Source organism: Schistocerca cancellata, chromosome 2 (assembly GCF_023864275.1).
Source record: "Schistocerca cancellata isolate TAMUIC-IGC-003103 chromosome 2, iqSchCanc2.1, whole genome shotgun sequence".
NCBI classification, from domain to species: Eukaryota; Metazoa; Arthropoda; class Insecta; order Orthoptera; family Acrididae; genus Schistocerca; species Schistocerca cancellata.
In genome coordinates, this window is record NC_064627.1 from 576,869,819 (window position 1) to 576,897,108 (window position 27,290).

General features: G+C 39.8%; 1 protein-coding gene across 1 annotated transcript in view; it reads left to right on the forward strand.

Annotated features, from left to right (window-relative positions):
* Positions 1-273: 273 nt before the first annotated feature.
* LOC126162179 (hydroxyacyl-coenzyme A dehydrogenase, mitochondrial-like) overlaps positions 274-27,290 on the forward strand; it is a 45,502-nt gene continuing 18,485 nt past the window's right edge. The window contains exons 1-5 of the mRNA XM_049918498.1: positions 274-601; positions 3,523-3,639; positions 17,883-18,041; positions 18,186-18,323; positions 21,535-21,697. Coding sequence (XP_049774455.1) covers positions 485-601; positions 3,523-3,639; positions 17,883-18,041; positions 18,186-18,323; positions 21,535-21,697 — 694 coding nt within the window. The 5' untranslated portion in view covers positions 274-484. The remainder of the gene's footprint in view (positions 602-3,522; positions 3,640-17,882; positions 18,042-18,185; positions 18,324-21,534; positions 21,698-27,290) is intronic.

A 27,290-nucleotide genomic window follows, 5' to 3' on the forward strand; every position in this document is an offset into this window, starting at 1 on the left:
TATAACTGACAGGGGAAACATTGAAATTATTGTAAGTCCTCAGTGAAGCTTCGGCATGATCAGATAGCTATCATAATACACATTTTAAGATGTAATCCCTTAATTTGAAAAATACTCAGATACGCAACACCGACAAGCATTCGCTAAGCAATGAGCTTCGCACGAGACAGCGGCGCATACGGTAAAATGACGTAATTAAAAACGCAAAAATGCTAATTAACACTTTTGCAGTACGGTATCAATGGTCAAGTGAATTACGACAGATATAACAGGCCATGCAGAACACTCCGGTCGCCCGATAACACACGGGTCTCTGGTGTACGCTATAGTCCAATCCAATGTGGTTTTGACTGCCCTTTGATCATAGGACTTTGATCATTTAACACCCAACACCAGTAGTACCATTCCAGTCGAGAGTGTGCCTGTTTTCTGGTATCAGAGATTTAATTTTTTTTCTTCGGGGAAGATCTGACTTTCTGCAATCATGACTACGTCACTCATGGTCCTGAAGCGCTCGCTGTCGTCGTCCGCAGCTATGTCCAGCGCAATCAAGCATGTAACTGTTGTGGGAGGTGGTTTAATGGGGTCAGGGATCGCACAAGTAAGTTAGTTCTAGTGTACAATTAGGACTGTTGTCAAACTACCGGTGCTGTTACAACTTCTTGTACCACTGTCGCTGCTTAGTGTTTGTTTCAAAAGCAAGTCGCCCGTTCAATACATACACATATGTATATAGAGCTGCGAGCAATCAACCTGTGTTTGTTTCTCCAATTAAAAATTTCAAATCCGTGAGTGGCAAAATAAAATAGTGCGCATTAGTTGATATTTAACATAGTTCGAGTAACGTTCTGCACACCTTGTAGTGGGCTACTTCTTATTCACGCCCTCTTGCTGTCATTTCCACAGCCACTCTCTTATCTCTGTCATGGAATCGAGTAATCATATCAATTAAGGTGAAAGGTTGCTAGATGTTAACCTGAAGACTTGGTTTTTAACACTCTCGCCAAGGCAGGCACAAAGGTGATCATTTACCCATCTATGTAAAACTAAGCAACATTCTGTAGTAATTCAATTGAAAAGCATACTAAGTAATTCTTATCATCTGATGAACTTCAGTGTTTTCTGTTCTATTTTGACCTTACTGCTCTCGGCAGGAGAGAGAAAAAAATGTGTGCTAATGCCCACTAAAATTGCTTGCAAGTTTCAGTTCAATAATGTTAGTTGTATTTCATGGCTCCTACAGAGAGTGGTCTTTCGGGTGTGGAAAGATGATTTACATTTAAATGAAATGCAGAGAACTGATTTCACATTATAATTACCAGTACAAACCACCAGTACTACATAATTAACCTTTCCACTAGGCTGCTAAACAATGGCTCCTGAATGATACACAATTAGGTGATCTATTATTAACATAATTTAAAAATGGAGTGTAAAATAAAGTACAGATCTGTATGTTCTTGAAGCATCTTTCATCTCGATCAATTGAATTTCTCTCATTTCCTTCTATTCCACTCTATTGAAAGGAAATATTTTACAACACACATTTACAGGCAGAAAGAATTTACAGAAAGAATGTAGAAAAAGCCACTTATCAAAGCAGCGAGAGGTTCACTGAAGGCAGTGTGGGACCCGATCAGTGAACTCGGCAAGAAATCCGTCTGTCCCTTAAACATGTGTAGTCCAGGCATGTAGAAAACACTTTAAGTGCAATTCTGGACATGAATATAGACCCTGCAGCTGCTGTAAGAAACAGAAGGTACATCATGATGAACCAGAGGAAAGTAAAAAAAGAAATAATAAATATATATTGTAAAACCCTATAAGCCCTCAGATAGCCAGGATGTGTCCTGGATGTCTGCTAATGCCAGCAATAAAATTACATGCTAAATTGCTGTGGTAATTAATAAGTGTTTCTCTGGAGGTGTGTTTCCAGACTTTCTGAAACTTGCAGACAGTGCCTATTTATAAAAATGATAACCCAGACTTGGTGGCAAGCATCAGACCAATCTCAACTATTCCAATCTCCAACTAAAATCATTGAGTCTGCAAAGAAAGATCAAATCTCAAATTACTTTAAAATGATAAACTATTTACACATGCACAACATTGTTTCTGGAAATGCAAATCTACAACAGCAGGATTGGGAGCAGTTAGAAAAAGAATCTTCAGCACTGACTCTTAGTGACCTCAGCAAGGTGTTTGACTGCATTCCACATAGTCATTCTAAACAAGCTCGGTCAGTACGGAGTTGGAGGCACTGTTTTAGCAACCCTCATATCTTATTTAGAAAGCAGATTGTATCAGCCCAAGGAGCACTATCACATGACTGTATGTTTGAATACAGCATGCCAAAGGAATCTGTAATGAACCCCATTTGTTCCTAAGTTTTGTACATTATTTAAGCTCTCATGGACAGTTCTTGCAATCTGGAGATGACACAACTTTGTACTTAAAAGGCATCAAGGCTCAAGAAGCAGCAGATGTTTCGGTTGATGTGACAGAGGAAAGTTTTGCTATAAACAAAATGAAAATCAATGGTAAAAAAAAAAATTCAAAAAATGGTATGGAGCCTCAATGATAAAGGACAGATGAACTGTGTAAGGGCTGTGAAACTTATGGGTTCATGATGGGCAGCAAACTCACTTGTCACGAACACACTGCACAGACGTGTGATAAACTCTCACAACTCATATACGTCTTGAGTAAACAAACCCGATTACTGTGTGGGGCCAGGCTGCAAGAATGTACTGTTACTGAAAAGGAAGGAGGAAAGGAAAAGAAAAGAAAGAAAGAAAAAAAAAGGATCGTAGTATGAAGCAGGAACCTGGACCATTGCAAACCTATCATCATATGTGTATGAGTGATGACTATTTCCAGTCAATAAGTCTTCAACTGTTTCATGTATGCGAAGGAATATTGTGAAACAGAACGGCAGCATTAGTGATATCCACAATTGTAACACAGAGACATACGCCAATCTGTCAACACTCTGACTTGGAACAGTTTTTCAGCAGTGGCTATTGACGTGCTCATTCATCAAACTATGAAATACATCCCTTGGAATTGGTGAAACTTTGATCAAATATGTTGCACAATATATGCCTAAAATCACTGAACAGTTTGAATGAATTCTTTGATAGTGAATCAGCATGTTGGAATGCTTAAAAAATGCACTAAATTAATTACTGTTTACTGAACATGCACTTTCAAAACAAATTCCAACTTTATATATTATTAAGTATTATACTGTACTTATGGAAATTTATTATTTTATTTAAATGTCTGTGTAATCTTAACTTTTTCAAAATTACAAGGTCTGTTCAGTCATGACTGGCAAATGATGTAGCTATGGTAATAAATGGTAATAGTAGCAAGAAATATTTTTAAAGTGTGATGACCACAATAAAAATAATGCTGAAAAGTATGAATAAGTAAAAATAAACAGATATTTGTGACTGATGTAAGATTTCCTTGCCTCTTTTGAAATGACACACAAATGTTTTGTCATAATGTTGAAAGGTTGCTGCCCAGACTGGTCACGAAGTTACAATAGTTGAAGTCAATGATGATGCAATTAAGAAAGCACAGAAAGGTATACAGACTAGCCTACAGAGAGTTGCTAAAAAGGCATACAAGGTAAATATAATTGTTAATTTAGTGTAAAAATATATGGTTTATTTATTTTGTTAAAGTAATATTAGGTGTAAGGTACTAGGTTGTTTCTTATGTAATCTGTAGGTAAGAGAAGTTTGCTTTATAATGTCACACAACAAATAAAATAACATCTGACTGCATTTAAATAACTTTAAAGTTGTTTTCTTCAGTGATAGTAGAAGCATAGCTATTCATATGAGCAACTGAACTGAATAGTGTATCAAATCTGTTGGCCCTGTGGGAAGGTAGCAGTAAGCTACAGCAGAAGACACATGTTCAGTTCCCTGCTTAGCTGAATGCAGTTACTTCTTGATTAGAATGTTAACCACAGTCAGCATAAGTGAGACACTGAAACTTCTTTACTGCACATACATTTGTATCTTGAGGTTCTGTAGGATAATTCTTGGTTAATTCTGTTCTGACACAACGAATATTGTTACTTAAACAGCCACTGAAGCCATATGTAATGTTAAATGATATACATTAATACAGACCTCTTTCTTTAACAAGCTGTAAATTTTGCAGCCGTCATAGAAAATCATTTTAGGTTATTCATTGCTGGTAATATAAAGACCACAACTACAACAATAATGGCATGTATTTAATGACTATTTATATAACATTTGAAGATGAATCATTAAACTTCTAATGTTTAAATTTTAGACTGCCTTAGGCATATCAGTTATTTTAAACTTCACAATTGTAAGTCCTCTGAGTAAACACGAGAGCCTGAGGAAGGTGGCGCAGTAGTTCCAACACAGGACTTATTCAGATGGTGTGGAGGACTTAATTCAGGTGGTGTGGAGCTCAAATTTACAGTTAACCACTGTGATATACATCCTCATACTTTCATGAAATCACAAGATTGTGATAATGTCATTCCCTAGTGTTCTCCAAATGGGCTAGTGCACTAAACCTCATAAAACTGCATTTGAATCCTCAGGTGATATACAGTTTCCATTTTAATACTTATGATTTTTTGGGAACTGTTAAAAGCTGTAAATTTCCTGTTCATAAGCACATTAATAAAGGGTATGTAGTCCAAATAATTGTTTCAAACTGTTTAAACCCACGCCTAAGAAAGTAATAACAGTTTCAAACAAATGAAATAAAAAACATCATGTACCAAACACAGACACTACCATAATGTAAGTAAAAGACTGTAAGTGAAATTTTGTTGCCCAAATAGATACAGAGTTAAAATGAAGTGAGACACTGAGAAATTGTTTAGCATGCAATGCAGTCAGACAGTCTCTCATTGTATTGACATATGGAATTACTGATCAAAGTGATGCTTATGGAGTCAATATTAAAGTAAGTGTATTTAGCCTTCAGAGGACTGTGATGGGAATGATGCTCATTGAAAATAAATTTCCATTATAGCAGGTCATATGCAACTGTTATCATTCAATGGTCATCAGGTAATTTGTGGAAATATTAAGGAAGCAAAAGCAGCAGTAGATAAACAGTAACAACTTATTGCAAACACAAAAATAGCAGCTTTTTAAAAAGTATCCTTATTTGCTGTTTTTTTAAGTTAATTTATGTTGTTTTTAAGTACAAGCAGTGTAAATTTATGTTACTGGTAGTTACTTGTTAATACTTCTTAACACAGGCACATGACTGCTTTAGTTCTCTCTCAATTTATTCCTTGACTAGTTTCACACATTTCAGGACCCATTTTCATGATAAGGTGTGTCTGGAGAACTGTGATTTAACTTTTCATTCACTAATTTTTGTAACTATAAACAAAAAACATAGGTTTCAAAACTGGTGTATGGAATTTACTGCTGGCACAAGAACATTAAATTATTGTTTCAGGTAGTGACATTTGAGTTTTGAGTACAGTACATTCCTCTTGTGCTTGTGTGCCAATGTGATTGGCATTATCGCTAAATGCATCTCCCGTGTCCAAAATGAATGGTCAGTAACTTTTTCTAACCTGCAGAAGAGTTTTATTCAAATTGAATCCTGTTAGTATGTTGTGAGGAGCAAAGTCATCAAATGACATGGGACAAGCCAATGTGGCGAATCTCTATTTGTCCAGCTTTACCAGCGGTCATCTTTGAGATAAACCTGAGACTTCACTGGATATCCTCTTACCCTGATCATGCTGTGTGGTTATACTGAAGGAAGAGGCAGATAAACTGGTACACCTGCCTAGTATCGTGTAGGTCCCCTGGACTCAACTAATGTCTGAAGTAATGTTGAAGGCAACTGACACCATGGATCCTGCAAGGCTGTCCATAAATCCATAAGACTGAGGGGCTGAAGATCTCTTCTGAACAGCACATTGCAAGGCATTCCAGATATGCTCAATAATGTTCATGTATGGGGAGTTTGGTGGCCAACAGAAGTGTTTAAACCCAGAAGAGTAATACTGGAGCCACTATGTAGAAATTCTGGACGTGTGGGTGTAGCATTGTCCTGCTGGAATTGCCCAAGTCTGCCAAAATGCACAATGGATATGAATGGGTCACATGCTGACACTCATTGGTGGCCCAGTATTAAAATCTGCAGCAATTTACTTCTGTCACTTTGAACGATTCTCTTCAGTCATTGTTCGTCCCGTTCTTGCAGGACCTTTTTCTAGTCACAGGGATGTTGGAGATTTGATGTTTTACGGGATTTGTGATATTCACGGTACACACATGAAATGGTCGTACAGGAAAATCCCCGCTTCATCGCTACCTCGAAGATGATGTGTCCCATCACTCGTGCGTCGACTGTAACACCACATTCATATTCACTTTAATCATGATAACCTGCCATTGTAGCAGCAGTAACCAATCTAACAACTGCGTCAGACACTTGTTGTGTTATACAGGCATTGCTGACCGCAGCACGATATTCTGCCTGTTTATATATCTCTGAATTTGAATATGCATGCCTATACCAGTTTCTTTGGTGCTTCAGTGTAATTAAATTGCAGCTACTCATGAAGGTCCAGTGTGAGCTGTAATTATCATATGGCAGTGAAACTTGGTAGATATGCTAATGCATTAATGTGGAACCGATACACCCTGGAAAAAAATAGTTTCAATTTTGGCCACCAGGTGGAAAACAGCATGACACACATGGTGTCATTTGACAAGTCATAACATTAGTGAACAGTAAGGCTATCAAGAAGAGAGACTGTGCACTGTTAGTGAGACTGTCTGATATGAATGACAGCAATTTGAGTGCTTCTTTGAGAGAGTATTGCCAAATGGGAGGTCTGAGGAGATGCCTGATGTCATGAAATGGTTTAAGGAAAATGATAACGACATTCAAAAACATGGGTGAGCTTTGTGTGTCAGCTGGAGGAGGAAGGTGTCTTAACCCAGTAAAGTTACAGACAAGGTTGCTGTTGCAGTAACTGATCATGCAGTACATGCCCCAGGTAGTTTTAGTACTCTCACAGTGTAACAGGAATTGTTCATTTGACGGTCAACAGTATGGAAAGTTTTGCAGTGTTTTATACTGGCATCTTACACAATCCAGACGGTGCAGCAACTAAAACATCATAATCTGCAGCAATGATCTGAATTTGCTCTTCAGTTTCTGACATGGATTTACAAAGATAACATTTGGCCAGGCGATATTCTATGGGCTGATGAGCACATTTTATTTTATCCACAGGGTGCAATGAATACACAGAGCTGCCGAATTTGGGACACTGATAAACCATGTGTTGTGCACTAGGAACCATTGCATTTGTTGTATGTGACTGTGTGGTGTGGATTCACAAGCATCTTTATTCTCAGGCCATTCTTCTTTGAAGAGAAAACACCCAGAGGGCCGGTCAGGTGTACCATGATGTCTGCACGTTATTGAGACTATCTTATACAGTATGTGACTACTGCTTTGAAAGAGTGCAGCTGTGTGGAAACCACTGTTTTCATGCAAGATGGGGCAGGGCAACACCTAATGTTGCTTGTTGAGTGAAAGAACTACTTAATTTAACCTTCCACAAATGTGTTATCTCCAGAGGTTTTCCAAATGCGTGGCCTGCAAGATCATCTGAAGTTAACCCGAGTGACTTTTTGCTCTGAGGATATTTAAAAGAACACGCTGACCAGAGACATGTTTGGTCTCTACCTAATTTGAAGGCCAGTATACAGGAAGATGTTGCCCTGATTCCACCAAAACTGCCGTGAGTAACTGTTGATCATGTCATTTTATGATGCAGCATTTAGTCGATGTCTTCAGTGCTCATATCGAACAAACTGTGTAAGTGGAAAGTTTATACTAAAACAAACATCACACCTTCCTCTCTTGTTTGACCTTTTCTGCCTACATCCCATTTCTAATCCATTATGTATGGAAACCTTTCTATATCTCTCTCTTGTATCGCAGTGCCTGACTTGGAGCTGGTGGCCAAAATTGGAACTAATTTTTCTTCCAGTGAAAATCTGTTCCACACTAATGCATTAGAATATCTACCAAGTTTCCCTGCCATACCATAATTACAGCCCCACAATGGACTTCTGTGAGTACTTGCACTACAGTTACAACCACCTGATATTAGTGGTGGTGGTTGTAGCTCCTTGATAGTAAACTTTTGTTTCGAGAAATTGGATACTTTCATTTTCAGAAGGCCGGATTTGTAATGATTGTAATGATAGACTGTGCCTCCCATGGAAAACTAACCTTATGTGCCATATTTAATGAGCAAAAATGTTGTTATCTGTCATACATAATAAAACAATAAACATCTCAGTTTAGCATTTGGCAAGTTTAAGGAAGTTATATCTGACTTACTGACTCATTATACATTACTGGAATGACACTTTAACTCGAACAGTGTGTATTCTAAATTTACAACCGTACTCTGGAATCCACAGTGAGGTGGACATCAGAGGACATTTCCCATTGTAGCACTTATTAGTGCTTCTTCCCTATTATAACTGGTCACATCTCCTGGCCGTTGCAACCATCAATAAGACACTCTGCTGAGGTCTGCATGTGCCATCGATAGTGACACTCTGATTGTAGACTACTCTTTCATTCGCAATCATATGATTACATAAGCATATCTATCTGCCTTCCCATATAGGCACAGCATGACCACCAGCTAGCAGGTGAGTCCCACTTTGAGCAGTTATGCTCGTCACATCCCATGACCCATCAGGGCCACACTGTATGCCTTGCTAGCCTGATGGCATCATTGCATCCTGGGTGGCTGCCAATCTTTGAGCACTGCCCTCCATCAGCCCCTTACAGTGTAAGCCATTGACACTACTGCCAGACTCTTGGCTTCACCACATTGGGCCTTGCCAGCCTGTCAGCTTTGTCATTGGTTGAGTGTTGCCTTCTATTGTCCCTAGATGCTTGTTGATGTACACTATGTGATCAAAAGTATCCGGACACCTGGCTGAAAAAGACTTAAAAGTTTGTGGTGCTCTCCATTCGGTAATGCTGGAATTCAATATAGTGTTGGCCCACTCTTAGTCTTGATGGTAGCTTCCACTCTCACAGGTGTACGTTCAATCAGGCGCTGGAAGGTTTCTTGGTGAATGGCAGCCCATTCTTCATGGAGTGCTGCACTGAGGAGAGGTATCAATGTCAGTCGGTGAGGCCTGGCACGAAGTCGGCGTTCCAAAACATCTCAAAGGTGTTCCATAGGATTCAGGCCACGACTCTGTGCAGGCCAGTCTATTACAGGGATGTTATTGTCATGTAACCACTCCACCACAGGCCATGCATTATGAACAGGTGCTTGATTGTGTTGAAGGATGCAATAGCCATCCCCGAATTGCTCTTCAACAGTGGGAAGCAAATGCTTAAAACATAAGAATGTAGGCCTGTGCTGTGATAGTGCCACACAAAATAACAAGGGGTGCAAGCTCCTTCCATGAAATCACAACCACACAATAACATGACCGCCTCAGAATTTTACTGTTGGCATTACACATGCTGGCAGATGACATTCACCAGGCATTCGCCATACCCACACCCTGCCATCGGATCACCACATTGTGTACCGTCCACACAACGTTTTTCCATTGTTCAATCATCCAATGTTTACGCTCCTTACATCAAGCGAGGCGCCATTTGGCATTTACTGGCATGATGTGTGGCTTAAGAGCAGCCGCTCGACCATGAAATCCAAGTTTTCTCACCTCCCACCTAACTGTCATAGTACTTGCAGTGGATCCTGGTGCAGTTTGGAATTCCTGTGTGATGGTCTGGATAGATATCTGCCTATTACACATTATGACCCTCTTCAACTGTCGGCAGTCTGTGTCAGTCAACAGGCGAGGTTGGCCTGTACACTTTTGCACTGTAAGTGTCCCTTCACGTTTCCCCTTCACTATCGCATCGGAAGCAGTGGACCTAGGTATGTTTAGGAGTGTGGAAATCTCGCGTATGGACGTATGACACAAGCGACACCCAATCACCTGACCTCGTTCGAAGTCCATGAGTTCCACGGAGTGCCCCATTCTGCTCTCTCACAATGTCTAATAACTACTGAGGTCGCTGATATGGAGTACCTGACAGTAGGTGGCAGCACAATGCACCTAATATGAAATACATATGTTTTTGGGGGTGTCCGGATACTTTTGATCACATAGTGTAGGTTCATCGACTTCAGTGACACTCACATTGGGCACAGGCCAAGCTCTTGTCGCAGCATCTCACAGGGCACCAGCCACATCTTTTCCACAGCACTACGCTGTGTTTCTGCAAGGCTCTCACCAACGCCATTAGGCCGGGCCAGTCAACACCCTGCCTGCCAGATCCAGAGGAGCATTTTCTCTTATATTACCAAATGCCATATTTTATTTTGCATTAAACTTTTGCAAATGTATCTGGGAATTGCTTTTTATTTTGTGTGCCTTGACATTGCACAAGGACACACAAGTTAGCAAGAAGGCTATTCTGTCAGCATTCCCAGTATCTTTGTGTAGTCATCGCTGCCAGACTCAGCTGCCAATGTGTCCTCTCTGCCTGGTGCCTTTCCACTCTTGGTGAACCTGTTGGCACTTCCTATGTCCCACTGGTCCATCAGAGTCTAGCCAAGCCTGACAGCACCTCTCATTAATATCCCATCAGCTCCTTGGAGTCTGGCCAAGCCCTTCAGTGTTGTCACATCTCTGACACCTGCCATTGGTTGAGCTTCTTCCCATCAGCTGCTGATGTCTTATTGACATCTTGCCAGCCCTTCTGCTTCTGGTCAAGCCTGTCAGCAGCCTGGCCAATGTCCTACCAGACTGTTGGCATCCAGCCAGGCCAACACTGTCTTGATGTACATTTTGCTTCTTGGCAAATGCCCTGTGGCACTTGAGCACATCCGGAGGCTGTCAATGGTTGAACCCATGCCTCCCATGCTCCCCTCAGCCACAAACAATCCTTTCAATGCCACCTTGGCACTCAGTGCTTTCACGTCTTGGACGGCTGTTGTTAGTTGAGCTCCTGCCTTCCATTGGCCATTGACACCCTTTAAATGCTGCCCTGCTGTTTCCTGCTGCTGTTGGACATCTGTTGATCCTTCTTGTGCTCTTCATTGCATTCTTGTTCTCTGTGCACTGAACTCATTGCCCACCCTACCGGCCACATTGCATGTTTTCCGGCCCACATCTTCTCTTCTGGATGTCTGGGTGACTGTGCTGTCTTCCTTGTGATGATGTATATCCTAATGTTTCCCTCTTGCCATGGTCTACTGTGATGTCTGAAGTCCTTATTTACTTTTCTGTGCCCCATGTGCTGATTTTTTTGTTATGTAACACTTTATTAGAAGAACAATGAAGAAAAATAGATGTAGGCAACTTGCCACTAAGAGTGATCTGGTGTTTTGCACATTCCAATACTTGCCTCCTCCTGTATTGGGAACAGATGGCTGACCTACTGAATGACACTGCCTAAGACTGGACTCATAGAACAGGTGGAAGAAACTTCTCTTTCCTTTATTTAAGGTACATTTTTATTTCCAGGCAGTGTGTTAACTTTGGAGGTGGACATTTACTTTGAGTGCCAGCAAGAATGTCAGCCGCCAGTTTCTTATTTTTCACTCCATATTTCCTGAGGATTTTTTTATTTAGACGATGGTCATTTTGCTATCTCAGAAAACATTTTTGATAAAGTGCTCTGATAATGATTATTATTTTTGTACAGCATCCAGTGAATATTTTACTTTTTCCATCTAACAACTAGGTAATGACCCATGCTTTATTCTCTTATGATGGACTGTCAGTTCGACCATTTGCTGCCAGTTGTGTTTTGTCCGTCCTTCTGTTATTTTGAATTAATAAGAACAGTACGTAAAGATATTTGAATATAAATTTGTTTTATGAAGAAATACACTTTGTGTTCTTGCTACACATCTTGAAAGTTTCAGTTCTAAACAAGAATTCTCACCATGGCTCTGAGGAATACTAAGAATTTCATTTCATACTATTATGTCTTGATTAGGTTCTTTACTGCTGTGAAGATGAGAAAATTATGAATCATCCTTTGTTGGAACATGGCATTTACATGTAAATTTAGTTAAAGTATTGAAGCATGCCGATCAAGGTGTCACCTTTGGAGAGTGCAAGGAAAGTCTGTGAGGGGAGAATAGAGGCAAAAAAAGTAGTGCCTCTCGTGACATCTTTCCCGCCACTTTGTCTCTCCCCTCCAGCCCTTCCTTCATCTGTTTGTGTTTTTCTATGCATGCTCTGTATTCTGGATGGCTGTTGGGTCTCAGGCAGCTGCATGCCAGTCAAGCTCTTGCTTCCCTTCAGCCTCAGATGTCCTTCCAGCATATCATGTTTTCTCATGTATATTTGATGCCATAGTTTGCCCTCCACCCTTCGGGTTTATACTTTTCTCTTCTTACCTCTTCTTACCTCTTTAAACTTTGGCCGACTTGACTTCACCATCTCCTCCTCGTGAAGAAGAAGGGTATAGTACTTGGCCATATCTACATGCCAGTACAACTGCCAACACAACACCTGCAACGGGTGGGTTGTCCAGTTGTTCTCTTCTGAAGGCACCAGCTCTCTACTAAGCTGCACTTGCACCATCAATAGCGGTGCTACAATTGCGAACCATTTCTTTGTCCACAACCAAATGATTACATCTGTCCATCGCTCAGTAGCCAGCATGCAGACAGTTCCCACTCTGGGTAATTATGCCAGCTACATCCTGCAATCCATCAGTCATAGTGGTATATTGTATGACTCATTGGCCCATTGCCATCAGCGCAATCCAGCGGCCACTGTTGGTTGAGCACTGCTCCCATTGGCAGCTTGCATCTGTCTTCTGATGTCTGCCAGTTTAGTTTTTCACCATCTCCATTTCGGTCTCCCAAGATGAAACAAACTTCAAAAATTTGTGCTGCCCTTCTTTGTACATATTCAATATTCCCTCTTAGTTGTATTTTGTGTGGGTCCCACACACATCAACAGTATTTTAAGATGGGTCCCACAAATGCCTTGTAAGAAATTTCCTTTGTAAATTATTTGCATTTCCCTAGTATAGGGGAACCATCTTTGATTGCTAATCAAAACATCCTCGGTCCTGGGTTCGAAACCTGGCATCGCTTAAATAGGTACCTTATACATCGATTTGAATCTTCTTAGTGTATTTATCTCATGCTCTCCCTTTACAATTTTTGCCTCCATACTTCTCTCCAATACAAAGTTCATGATTCCTTGATGTCTCAGAAGTAGCCTAACAACCAATATCTTCTTTTAGTGACATTGTGCCTCAAATTTCTTTTTTCCTCTAATCTATTTAATATCTCCTCTTTAGTTACACAATCAACCCATTTCCTGATTTTCAGCATTCTTCTGCAGCACCACATTTCAAAATCTTCTAATCCATTGTTGTCTCAACTGTTTATATTCCACATTTCACTTCTGTACAAGGCTACACTTAAGACAGATACTTTCAGAAAAAAACCCTAACACCTAAATTGGTATTAGATGTTAACAAGTTCCTCTCTTTCAGGAATGCTTTTCTTGCTATTGCCATTGTGCACTTTAAATTCTCTCTGCTCAGTTATTTTGCTGCACAAATAGCAAAACTTCATTTACTACTTTTAGTTTCACATTTACTAATCCAATTCCTCCAGTATCAACTGATTTTATTTGACTGCATTTCAGTACTCTTGTTTTACTTTGTTTGAAGGTCATCTTATAATCCCCATTCCATCCAAATGCTCTTCTAGGCCCTGTGCTGACTCTGAAAGGATTGCAATGTCATCAGCAAACCTCAAAGTTTTTATTTCTTCTTCCTGAAGTTTAATTCCTTCTCCAAATGTTTCCTTTACTGCTTGCTCAACCATTCAACACCATCAGGGACTAACTACAGCTCTGTTTCATTCCATTATCAACTACTGCTTCCATGCCATTTGACTCACATAAATTCCATCCGCCATAAAATTGTAAACAACCTTTTGCTCCCTGTATTTCACCGCTGCTTCATTTATAATTTCAAGGAATGTATTTGGGTCAACATCGTCAAAAGCTTTTTCTAAATTTACAAATGCTATAAATGTAGGGTTGCCATTCCTTAACCCTTCTAAGAGAAGTAGTAGGACCAATATCGCCTCACATTTCTCCAGAACCCAAACTGATCTTCCCTGAAGTCAGATTCTACCAGTTTTTCCCTTCATCTGTAATTCATGTCAGTATTTTGCAAACATGACTTATTAAACTGATGGTTTGGCGATAGTCATACCTACCAGCACTTGCTTTCTTTGAAATTGGAATTGCCAATCTTCTCGAAGTCTGAGGGTATTTCACCTGTCTGATAACACCTTGCACAGCAGCTGTAATATTGTCTGCACCAAGGGCTTTGTTTCAACTTACAGCTTTCAGTGCTCTGTCAAATACTTCTCACATTATACATCTAAGTCGTCTTCATCTACTCCCTCTTTCCTTTTTAGAGTAGTGCCATGAAGTTCATTTCCCTTGTATAGCCCCTTGTATATTCCTTCCAACTTTCAGCTTTCTCTTCCTTGCTTAGTGACGGCTTTCCATCTGAGTTCTTGATACTCATACAGTTGCTTCTCTTTACTCATATTCTCTTTTCTCGAAAGGCTCCTTTAATTTTCCAACTATATTTCCCCCAGATAAACATACATATACAGCCTTGCATTTGTCACCTATTCAGTCCTTATTAGGCAGTTTCTGTCAATCTCATTTTTTAGACGTCTGTAATGCCTTTCACTGGCTACATTGTTATATTTTGTCCTTGTAGTAACACTGTTCACGTTTACGTCGCACTTCACTTAGCGTAGACCAGGACTGTGTCCTAGGCATGCCCGATGTTAACTCACTGGGCACGGCCCGTGCTGCCGGAGTTGTTGTTGTTATGCCGGCAGAGGTCGCGTCCAAATTCTCACGTGCCCTCTGGTGGACGGGACTCTACTTGCGGCAACTACCGTCCGTGACGCGCCGTGCCAATGTGCGCCTCCCGTGATCTTTCTGGTGGCTACTGCAGTCCTTTCATCAGTTACATTGAATATCTCCTGTGGTATCCAAGGATTTCTCCTAGGCTTTATCTTTTTAATTATTTGATCATCTGCTGCCTTCACTATTACATCTCTGAAAGCTACCCATGCTCTTTACACTGTAGACCTGTCCCCTGTTCCAGTCAATCACTGCCTACTGCTCCCTTTGAACCTCTCAATAATCTCTGCTTCTTTCAATTTGTCCAGGTTCCATCTCCTTAATTTCCTACTCTTTGCAATTTCTCCAGTTTTAATCTACAGTTCATAACCAATAAGTTATGGTCAGAGTCCACATCTGCCATTGGAAATCTCACTGTTTTTAATATCTGGTCCCAAAATCTGTCTTACCATTATACAGGGTGTATCAAAAAGAATAATCTGATTTTAAAAAATCACAGTTATGTTTTTGAGATATGTGCGTGAACAATATACTGTTAGAAAGAGCAAACTCTCGAGTTTTATATGGTTCCCACTAGGTAGTATCAGTGTGCATGCACTTCAGTTCTAGTAAGAATGGTGTTGGCACAACAGAAAGCATTTGATGTTCTACATTTTCTGCAGTCCGGGTCAGTAATAACATTCAGCGTGGCTTTCATACTAGGTATGGTGTGGATCCTCCTACAGCACAGAGCTTTAGATGATGGTGTGAACAATTCCAAGGAAGGTTGTTTGCGTAAAGGCAAATGGTTGGGTCATCCTCAAATATCTGGCACAGATGTTGAACACATCAGCCATAGTTTCACAAGGAGTCTGCAGAAATCCGTTTGCCATGCAGCTCGACAGTTCAACATTTGCTGTTATCTGTCTGGCATGTGTTGTGTCAACATTTACAAATGAAATCATAAAAATTCAGCTACTGCAAGCTCTTCATGAAAGTGACAAACAACAACGAGTGTAGTTATGTAATCTAATTCTTCTCAAGGTGGAAGATGACAGTTTTCTTCCATGCTTAGTGTTTAGTGACAAGGACCATTTAAATGGGAAGGTGAACTGTCATAATGTGACAATATTGGGTACGGAACGACCACATGAATTTGTAAGACATGAGAAGGGCTCTCCAAAAATTTATGTGTTTTGTGTAGTTTCTGGGAAAAGGTGTATGGTCCATTTTTCTTTGCTGAGAGCACTGACCAGGAAGCACATATCTTCGTATGCTTGAGAACTTTCTCTACTCGCAGTTGGAGACTGATTTGAATGGCTTCATTTACCAACTGGATGGTGCACTACCACACTGGCATTTGGAAGTGGGGGGATTTTTAAATCAAAGGATTACAGAACAATGGATCGGTTGCACTGGACCAATTGATTCAGCCTTACATTACTGCCTCCAAGGTCACTGGACTTGACTGTATGTGATTATTTCTTGTGGGAGTTTATAAAAGATTCTGTTTATGTGCCTCCATTACCAACAACAGTGAATGAACTGAGACATTGCTTAACAGCAGCAGTGGAAGCTGTAACTCAAGACATGCTCACTGCAGTGCAGGAACAATTTGAATATCACATTGACATATTCTGTACATCTCAATGGGGGTGTATTGAAAACTATGAAATGGTATATAAAAAAAAAAAAAAAAAAAACTTTTAGCATTTCCTGTTCATCAAAAACAAAATTCATTGTATATGTTTCTTAGTTTCAGACATATAGACTTGCCAAATCTGATGATTGTTTTTGGTACACCCTGTATAATCAATCTGAAACATTCCAGTGTCTCCAGGTCTTTTCCACATACAAACAGCCTTCTATCATGTTTCTTAAACCAAGTGTTAGCAATGAGTAAATTATGCTCTGTGCAAAATTCTGCCAATTGGGCCCATTTTTCATTCCTTGCCCCCTTTATAATTAAATTTTCCTCTCCCTTAACTATCTGAATGATTTATTTTGTCTTACCTTACATTCTTTCAATCTACATTATTATGAAAAGACAGATTGCTACTCACTGTAAAGATGACATGTTGAGTTGCGGACAAGCACAACAAAAGGATTGTTACACATTTAGCTTTTGGCCAGAGCACCTTCATCAGGAAAGAGAACACACACATATTCACACAAGCCTCTCTGGCCAGAGCAGTCAGCCATAGCAGTTGTGTATGAGATGTGCTTGTTTGTGTGAATGAGTGAGTCTGTTCTCTTTTCTGAAGAAGGCCCTGACCAAAAGCTAAATGTGCCTCTCAGCAACTCAACATGTCATCTGAATGGTGAGTATTAGTCTTAGTCTATCCTTTACATAGTATTGTTGATATTTCCATCTGGACTGGCACTGTTTGACTCTTTCAATCTCTTCATCTGTATTGTTCATTGGCAAATAAAGTTGTACTGCTGTGGTGAGTGTTGGGTTCATGTCTTTCTTGGCTACAATACTTCATTCACTATGCTGTTCATAGTACCTTACCTTTTCTTATTCACTATTAGACACTTACTTGATTTTGTATTTAGAACCTTGTACTCACCTGACCAGGAGTCTTGTTCCTCCTGCCACCAAACTTCACTAGTTCCCACTATATCTTCAGTTTTTCTAGTCTACCTCCCTGATTAAGGAACTTAATATTCCACTTTCTGACCCATAGAATGCCATACACAGTTTCTTGAAATAGTACTAAAAATTTTGAGGTACCACAACATTACAAAAATGTGAAAAAAGTGAAAAAGACCACACATCGATAAAATTGCATGGTATAAAATATTTATTAGTTGTTAGTCTAGGCAAGATAAAGAGCTTAAAGTTAAATAATGTAAAACTGCTAATTTTCATTTAATTTTTTAAGTCTGAGGAAACTCTTAAGCTAAAAATTTTGGTTTTAGGATAATCCATCAGAAGCTGAGAAATTCATCAGCACGACCCTTGGTAGGATACAGACATCAGTGGATCTACAAGGTGCTGTGAAAAACACAGATCTTGTTGTAGAAGCTATTGTGGAAAATTTAGGGGCAAAACATAAACTTTTTTCAAGCATTGACAGTGTAAGTATTTGTCACTAAATTAGCAAATGCCACTATTAAAAAAGACTTATTAATGTTATGCTGCAAGGCAAAGATAAATGTTATCTCTCCATTGTTTGTTTTTGCTGTGACACTATGTTCCCTAATAACTGGTTTAAATTACAGGTAGCCCCACAGCATACAATATTTGCATCTAATACGTCATCACTGCCTATTGGAGACATTGCCTCCATCACAAAAAGGAAAGACAGATTTGGAGGTCTCCACTTCTTTAATCCAGTACCAGTAATGAAGCTTCTAGAGGTAATTATTATTATAAAAATAAAGATGTGAGTGAATACAGAGAGAGTGTGTATGTGGGGAGGGGGGGGGGGGGGGGATGTCATTCCCTTGAATGGTCCTCTGTAGGAGAGAATGAGCAGGGCAGAGGCTCATTGTTGAAGAAAACAACAGCTGCAGGCATTTGATTAAAAAGAACAAATGGGCTTTCCCACCATGTGTTGGGATATAGTTTACATGCCACAAAGAGAAATGTTTTCTGTGGGCATGTTATTTCTTTTGTAATGGCATCAGAATTTTACTTATATTAGAAAGATGTGGTAGCTCAGTAGATTGGAGCCAAACTACAATTGCAAAGGTATAGGGTTCAATGTATTGTCAGCCATAAAATTTTTTTTTTGTTACTTATCGCTTCTTTCACCTCTGGGAATGTATCAAATACTTCTGACAGCAAGAGAGGGCACTCAGACTGATCTACTAATTTCAATTTCCCATGCTTCCTGTCCAGGCAGATGAACCATGACCAAAATTGCAGTTCTCTCCGCTGTGTGACAGCAATAGCCCAGACACACAAGTGACTCTGTTTATGTACCTCCATTACCAACAACAGTGAAAGAACTGAGGCATTGCATACCAGCAGCAGTGGAAGCTGTAACTCAGACATGCTCACTGCAGTGTGGGAATAATTTGAATACTGCATTGACATATGCTGTTCATCTCAAGGGACGCGTATTGAAAACTGTTATAACAGAGAGAGTAAATTTTGCACGTAACAAGTTTATAATAAACTGTTACACAGAAAGTATTCAGTTAAGCAAATACGAGGCCAATGGCAAGAAGGGAATTCAGAGATGAAAATACAAATACTTGGTAGACAGAAAACAAAATTAATAGAAACTAGTTCATGCCTTCCCCATTACACTTTTGATGGTTATTTCTACTTCTTTTGAGTCTGTCATTCATTCCCTCATTATCACACTGCCCAGTCACATTAATGTGACCACCTTTTGCAATGTGAACCACTGAGAAATGGGCAGCAAGATAGCCTATGAGGTTCTGTAAGGTACTGACTGGGGTGTGGACTCCATTGCCTATGAGGTTCTGTAAGGTATTGACTGGGATGTGGACTCCATTGCCGTGGCCAACTGCACTAGGTTTCTCAGTTGAGGATCCATGGCACAAGCAGCCTGATTGAGGTGGATTGGGTTTAAATCTGGGGAGCTTCATATTTTCGCGGCGCAAAGACTGATCCAGAAAATTTCAGATGTGCAGCCGTATAAATTTGACTTCTAATATTTCTGCTAAATACCATCCAGCCATCTTCAGAGTGAGCCGAGATGACTGAGTCATCTCGGCTCACTCTGAGGATAGCTGGATGGTATTCAGCCGAAATATTAGAAGAAGAAGAAGAAGAAGAAGAAGAAGAAGTCAAATTTATGCAGCTGCACGCCCGAAATTTTATGAAAAATCTGGGGAGTTTGGTGGCCAGGGGAGTAGTGTAAACTCAACCTAGTGTTGGATGTAAAATTAAACACCTTTCAGCAGTCAATTTTCAACCTTATTTTATTGGGCAACCAGTTTCAGGTTTTACTACCGCATCTTCAGGCCCCTGACTGATGTTTAGGAATAATCTACCTCGCTTGTGATCAAAACGGGTCAGCAATACTGGCACACTGCAACAAATATCTACTAATACCAGTATTGCTGGCTCCTGTTTTGATTACAAGCAAGGTAGATTATTCCTATATGTCGGTCGAGCCTGACGATGGGATGGTAAAACGCTGAAACTGGTTGCCCAATAAAATAAGGTTGAAAATTGATGACTGAAAGGTGTTTAATTTGACATCCTCTACCGAACATCCGAATCCCGCAACCATCGCTAAAAAGATGGACATACAGAGACAACCTGGTGTTTGTCGAACCACATGCATACTTTGTGGGCTGTGTGACACTATGCATTGTCCTGATGGCAGAAGAAATCATGCTGAGGAAAAACACACTGCATATAGGGATGAACATGGTCCCCAAACAGAGTTGCATACTTGTATTGATGCGCTGTGCCTTCCAAAATGACGAGATCACTCAAGGAATGCCACGACAACATTCCCCAGACATAATGCTCCCTGCTCTGATCTGGACGCTTCCAACGATTGGTGCATGATGTTGTCATCTTCCAGTGAAGCGTAAAATGTGATTCATCTGTCACCACTCAGTGGTTGTCCAGTTGCATATCAGCATGCAAATTCCAGCCTCCGTTGCTGATGAACAATGATTAGCATGGGTCATGAACCAGACACTTGCTGTGGAAGCCCATATGCAGCAGTGTTAGCTGAACGGTCACTGTTAGCAGCCCCTTGGTTCATCTGGATGATAAGTTGCTTAACAGATGCACACCTATTTGCCTGTACACATCTCCGCAGCCATTGTTCACCCCTGTCTTCCATGGCTCATTGTGCACCACATTTGCTTCATTGCTGGTTTTGGATAGAGCCATTTATCCATGCACAGTATACCTTAACCATAGTGGTACGCAAACCTCAAATGCCAGTGATCATGCCCTTTGAACGTCAGACAGATATCCACGTTTCTGCATTATGACAACAATTGCACTGTTTTTACGCACGCCCCCTCCCCCCATCCCCCCAGCATGCATTACATACCCTCCACTGCTAGGCTGCTAGGCTGTGAGTAGCAACTGCACATAGAAATTGAACATAGGGGAAGCATCTTTAATGTAAGCAGACCATGTAGTTTATTTAATTAAGTAGTTCCTACTGTTGCTAATTTCCTTTTGGCTGCTTATGTATTAAATGTTGGGATTAGACTTTAGAGACTTGACAGATGCTACCTAACAGGTGAAGCTCTGAACAGAATGTACAGATATTATGCTGATCTTTTATCTGCCACTTCATCTCCTCCGGCACCCACCCACTTCTGCTTCTGTTACTGTTTGATGGCTGACTGTTAAACATATTCTCCATGTGTGTCTACGGTGTTGATAATATGTTTATCATGTTGATGATGAATTAAATATGTACTTGTCTCTTAGAAGATAAACAGCGATTCTGTTTTTTGCCAACTGTGTTTTAACACTGTCAGGTAAAATTCACGTGCCAAACAAAATAGTCTGTTGTCTGTAATTCTATATATATGTATTGCTCCTTGCTATGTACTTGTTTCTTAAAAATTTCTCATAATGCTTGTTTTGAATCTTCATTCTTTTTTTACCATGAAGGTTGTTCGTACACCAGAAACGTCTGATGATACTTACAACAAAATGATGGAATGGGGTAAAGCTCTTGGCAAAACAACTGTAACCTGTAAGGATACACCAGGATTCATTGTCAACAGGCTGTTAGTGCCTTACATTGCAGAATCGATCCGTATGCTGGAGAGAGGTAAGTAAATACATAGTTTGAAAGAATTCTGAAATTTACACTGCAGTATTGTTTAAATATAAGTCTGCCTGTCTTTAACCATTTTTAATTAATTTTGCAATTTTGACAAAAAATATTTGCACTGGTTTTTACACTTGTGGAGGTGCATAAAACCACACTTAATGTGAAATATTACATTTTGTAATATGTATTATTTAAAAAAAATTTGAATGTTGTTTAACAGGCAATGACACGACTGTAACACCATTCATACTCATCAAATTATTTAAGCAAAAACTGGTTCCCACATCACAATTTAGAGTTTACAAGCCTATGCACAACATTTTTTTATTGAAAATTCAACTCTATTAGTAAAAATATGTGAAATGTGTCAATATGAAAATTTCAAATATTTATGTTTACATTTAATATATGTCAGTGTATATTGAACATTCTCCTTATGAAACGTTGTTGTTGTTGTTGTTGTGGTTGTGGTTGTGGTTGTGGTTGTGGTCTTCAGTCCTGAGACTGGTTTGATGCAGCTCTCCATGCTACTCTGTCCTGTGCAAGCTTCATCATCTTCCAATACGTACTGCAGTCTACATCCTTCTGAATCTGTTTAGTGTATTCATCTCTTGGTCTCCCTCTACGATTTTTACCCTCCACGCTGCCCTCCAATACTAAACTGGTGATCTCTTGATGCCTCAGAACATGTCCTACCAACCGATCCCTTCTCTTTGTCAAGTTGTGCCACAACCTCCTCTTCTCCCCAGTCCTATTCAATACCTACTCATTAGTTATGTGATCTACCCATTAAATCTTCAGCATACTTCTGTAGCACCACATTTTGAAAGCTTCTATTCTCTTCTTGTCCAAACTATTTATCGTCCATGTTTCACTTCCATACATGGCTACACTCCATACAAATACTTTCCTCTTCAACCTATTCATTGTCCAGGTAGATTTTCATCCAATTACACTCTCACATCTCTGTGGTAGTGAGGCAGAGCACCATCTTGTTGTTTGTAAAATTTTTCGTTTCCAAAGACCTCTTGGATGGCAGGTAAAATAGATGTTTGCAGCAAATGAAGATACACCTCGCCAGTTACAGTCCCTTCAAAGAAGAATGGGCCAATCAGACTGTGTATTGACAGATCACACCACACATTAACACTTAGATTAACATATTTGTCATATAAAAGTGAGGATTTTCAGGAGCCCAGTACAAGCTGTTGAACCGCACTTCCTCAGACCAGATAACCATCCCTACAAACTGTTCCTCTCACGAAGCATGCCTTCAAACCACTCGCAGAACTCCATCCTTCAATCCACGTTGTCCTCATTCACAGAATGCAGCAGTCTTGGAATGCACACTTTCCACTTTGCAGCCTTCAGAATTCGTTGTACACTTGTTGGGTTACCCCACTTTTATGTGCACCCTGCTTTGCAGAATTTTGAGGTGGCCTTGTAAAATGCTGCAATGCAGCAGCGCTGGAAGCTGGACTCACTGATGTGTATGGTCGGCCAGACCTTTTTGTATGCAGATCCTGAATAGTACCATCAGCTTCAAATGTCCGCCCCTGGTAGCTGAGCGGTAAGTGTGAGAGACTGTCAATCCTAAAGCCCCGGGTTCGATTCCTGGCTGGGTCAGAGATTTTCTCCACTCAAGGACTGGGTGTTTTGTTGTCCTAATCATTATTATTTCATCCCCATTGACACGCAAGTCACCCAAGTGGTGTCAAATCGAAAGACTTGCACCCAGCGAACGGTCTACCCGACAGGAAGCCCTAGTCACACAACATTAAAAAAAAAAATAATATCAGCTTCAAATTTATCTCGAATACAATAAATAGTTGTACATGTTTGTGACTGAGTTCTGAACACGTTATGCCATTGCTGTTGTGGCTCCACAATGTTTTTGTAATTCCAGTACCACTTCAATACGGGCTTACATCACTCAAATGACAATCTTATTCATTGCTGAACTGTCATCTGCTGGAAAATGCATGCCACGATCTGTTGGGAAAACAATGGACTGTGCTACTACACAAAACTGCAACACCATGTCATTTTTTCCAAAGATGTTAACTATCATAGAGTGTCAACATTTTTCTGGACCCCTCTGTATTTCGACAGTTTCTTCTTCATCTTCAGTATCTGGTATATCACTATCGAGGACATCAATGCAAGTGCAGAATTCATTGATCAAGTAAATTCATTGTAAATTCTAGGTCATTGTTGGTCATAAAGCTACACATAAACTATGTTTGAAAACAGCTTAGTTTATGATTTTACGCCTGAAGAGCAAAATTTCAAGCTCCTTTATCAATAGATTTGTAAAGCAAGGCACTGAATTATAGAATTTCCAGTCAACTCCACTGTTGCTTTGAAGCAGCATAAGATCTTTTGCACTGGAAATTATTTTGCAAGAAAAAATTATGATCTATTTAAGTAGTGAGGACTGTCACAACAATGAAAATTTTCGCTGTAAACAAAAATGAGGGTGTGCTAAAAAGTAATGCCTCTGAATTTTTTATTCTGTACTGAATATCAGCTGAAGTATTACACGTCATGCGTATTAGTCGGTCAACTTTCGCACTTCACAGATGCAAGTTGCAATCCTCCGCTGCTACAGGGCTCCAAATCGTAGCATATAACATGGCAGGGTGTAATGTAACTATGTTGGTTCATGAGAAACAGTGTGCATTAATGGATTTGCATGCCTCTAACTAAAATCCATTGCAAAATGGATGCTGTGTTTGGTGATTACTGTATCATATCGGTAATGTGCAACATTGGTTTGCTCATGCTCATAATGAAGGAAACAGTAGTGTTAACCTCAACATGTGTGACAGAGCTTGGAGTGTTTCCAGAACTTAAAGAATAACTTCAACGACTTCACTTTGACAGTGATTAAGCAGTGTAAGCAGAGGTGAGGTTGTGGCTCTATCACTAAAGACTAACATTCTGCAGTGACGGTGTCAAGAAACCTGTCTTTCATTGGGAGAAATTTGTTTGTCACCTGGGCGACCATGTTGAGAAATAAATTTGTGGACATCTGAAATAAAGATGTAGAATGTTAAAAATGTTTGTTTTATTTAAAAAGCTGTAAGAGATTTCACATAAAAATTTGGAGACATTACATCAGCACACACACCCATGTAAAAGTCATGTATTTTAGGTTGTTTATATCATCGGTTCATCACAAAGAGGACTGCAGCAAATCATCGGTTGCAATAATTGTTTCCCCACCTTCTGCTTGTAAGTTTCCTCCATCTTTTGTGTAGAACAATTACTACTGGTATGAGGTTTAAAGTAAACACAGACAAAACCAGTTAAAATCAATCTCATGTGAACTATACTTATGGAAAGATATTTGCTGTAAACAACACTGGTAAAAAAAGATAAGAAATTAAATACAATGATTATGGTTACATAGATTTCAATAACTTTCTATCAATAAGTAGCTCAAAGTGTGTTTTGTCTACCAAACAATATTTTCATTTAACAGGAGGGAAATTACAGTTGCAAAAGTATCAAGCAGTGGTACAGCTTTGTGTATTGTAATAAAACTTCAAATCATTACAGACATAAGTCCATATTGTATACTCTCCCAATCACACTGATTCATTAGGGTAGCTAATTGAAAAGTCAAAAATAAAAACTACTAATATGTTTGGGGTAAACCTTTTTTATTTTTCAACATAGTCTCCTTTTAGATTTATACACTTCGTCTAATGCTGTTCTAATTTGTTGATACCTTCAGAATAATAGGAATTGAGTCTGCAAAATAGCTATTAGATGCTGCAATCACCTCCGCGTTTGAATAAAATCTTCGTCCCGCCAGCCATTTCTTCAAATTGGGGAACAAATAGCAGTCCGAGGTAGCCAAGTCTGGAGAACAGGGGGGATGTGAAACGAGTTGTAATCCTGTAATCCTATTTCCATTAATTTTGCAACCTCAACTGCTGAGGTGTGTGCTGGTGCATTGTCGTGATGGAAAAGGACTTTTTTGCGGTCCAATCGGCAGCGTTTTTCTTGCAGCTTGATTTTCAAATGGTCCAATAATGATGAATAATATGCACCTGTAATAGTTTTACCCTTTTCCAGATAGCCGATGAGGATTATCCCTTGCGAATCCCAGTCGCCATAATCTTTCCGGCCGAAGGACTGGTCTTCGCCTTTTCTAGTGCAGATTCTCCCTTGGTAACCCATTGTTTACTTTGTATAGTAAGTATCCATGTTTCATCCACAGTGACAAAACAATGCTTAAAGTCCTGCGGATTCTTCCTGAACAGCTGAAAACAATCCTTGCAACACTTCACACAATTCCGTATTTGGTCAAGCGTAAGCAATCGCGGAACCCATCTTGCGGATAGCTTTCTCATATCCAAATGTTTATGCAAAATATTATGTACCCGTTCATTCGAGATGCCCACAGCACTAGAAATCTCATGCACCTTAACTCTTCTGTCATACATCACCATATCATGGATATTATCAATGATTCCTGGAGTCGTAACCTCCACAGGGCATCCAGAACGTTCAGCATCACTTGTGCCCATATGGCCACTCCGAAAATTTTGAAGCCACTTCTAAACCATTCTAATCAAAGGTGCAGAGTCACTTTAATGTTTATCAAGCTTCTCTTTAGTCTCCTTAGGCGTTTTGCCATTCATAAAGTAATGTTTAATCACCATACGAAATTCTTCTTCATCCATTTTTTTGACAGTCACTCAACGTCCTTGATTCACACCAATGCCAAACACAAAGAAATAGACCAATATGGCTGAAACTTGGTGTGCGTTCTTTCCAAAGGTGCTACTAATTAAACATGACCTCGGTACGTGCCGGTGGTGCCATCTCTCGGACTTTGCACTGACTTTTCAAATGCCCCTCGTAATTAATTGGAAAGCTCTACTGTTGTAGCAAATAAAATTATTTCTGAGTAAATACACTGTCACTTTAACTTTACTCATGCCATTAGTAGCTTTGAATGATTAACACATAATTATATGGTATGCAGTTTTTCACTATAGAACCATGAATTTGTATTTAACAGATTTCTGAGAGTATTTCATAATTAGATACATTATGTGATTTAAAGTATCCAGACACCTGGCTGAAAAGGACTTAAAAGTTCGTGGCACCCTCCATTGGTAATGCTGGACTTCAATATGGTGTTGGCCCATCCTTAGCCTTGATGACAGCTTCCACTCTCACAGGCATATGTTCAATCAAGTGCTGGAAGATTTCTTGGGGAATTGCAGCCCATTCTTCACGTAGTGCTACACTGAGAAGAGGTATCAATGTCGGTTTGTGAGGCCTGGCACAAAGTCTGTAATTGTCGTGTAACCACTGTGCCACAGGCCGTGCAGTATGAACAGGTGCTAAATCTTGTTGAAAGATGCAATCGCCATCCTCGAATTGCTGTTCAACAGTGGGAAGCAAGAAGGTGCTTAAAACATCAATGTAGGCCTGTACTGTGATAGTGCCACACAAAACAACAAGGGGAGCAAGGCCCCTCAATGAAAAGCACAACCACACAATAACACCACCACCTCCGAATTTTACTGTTGGCACTACAGATGCTGGCAGATGACGTTCACTGGGC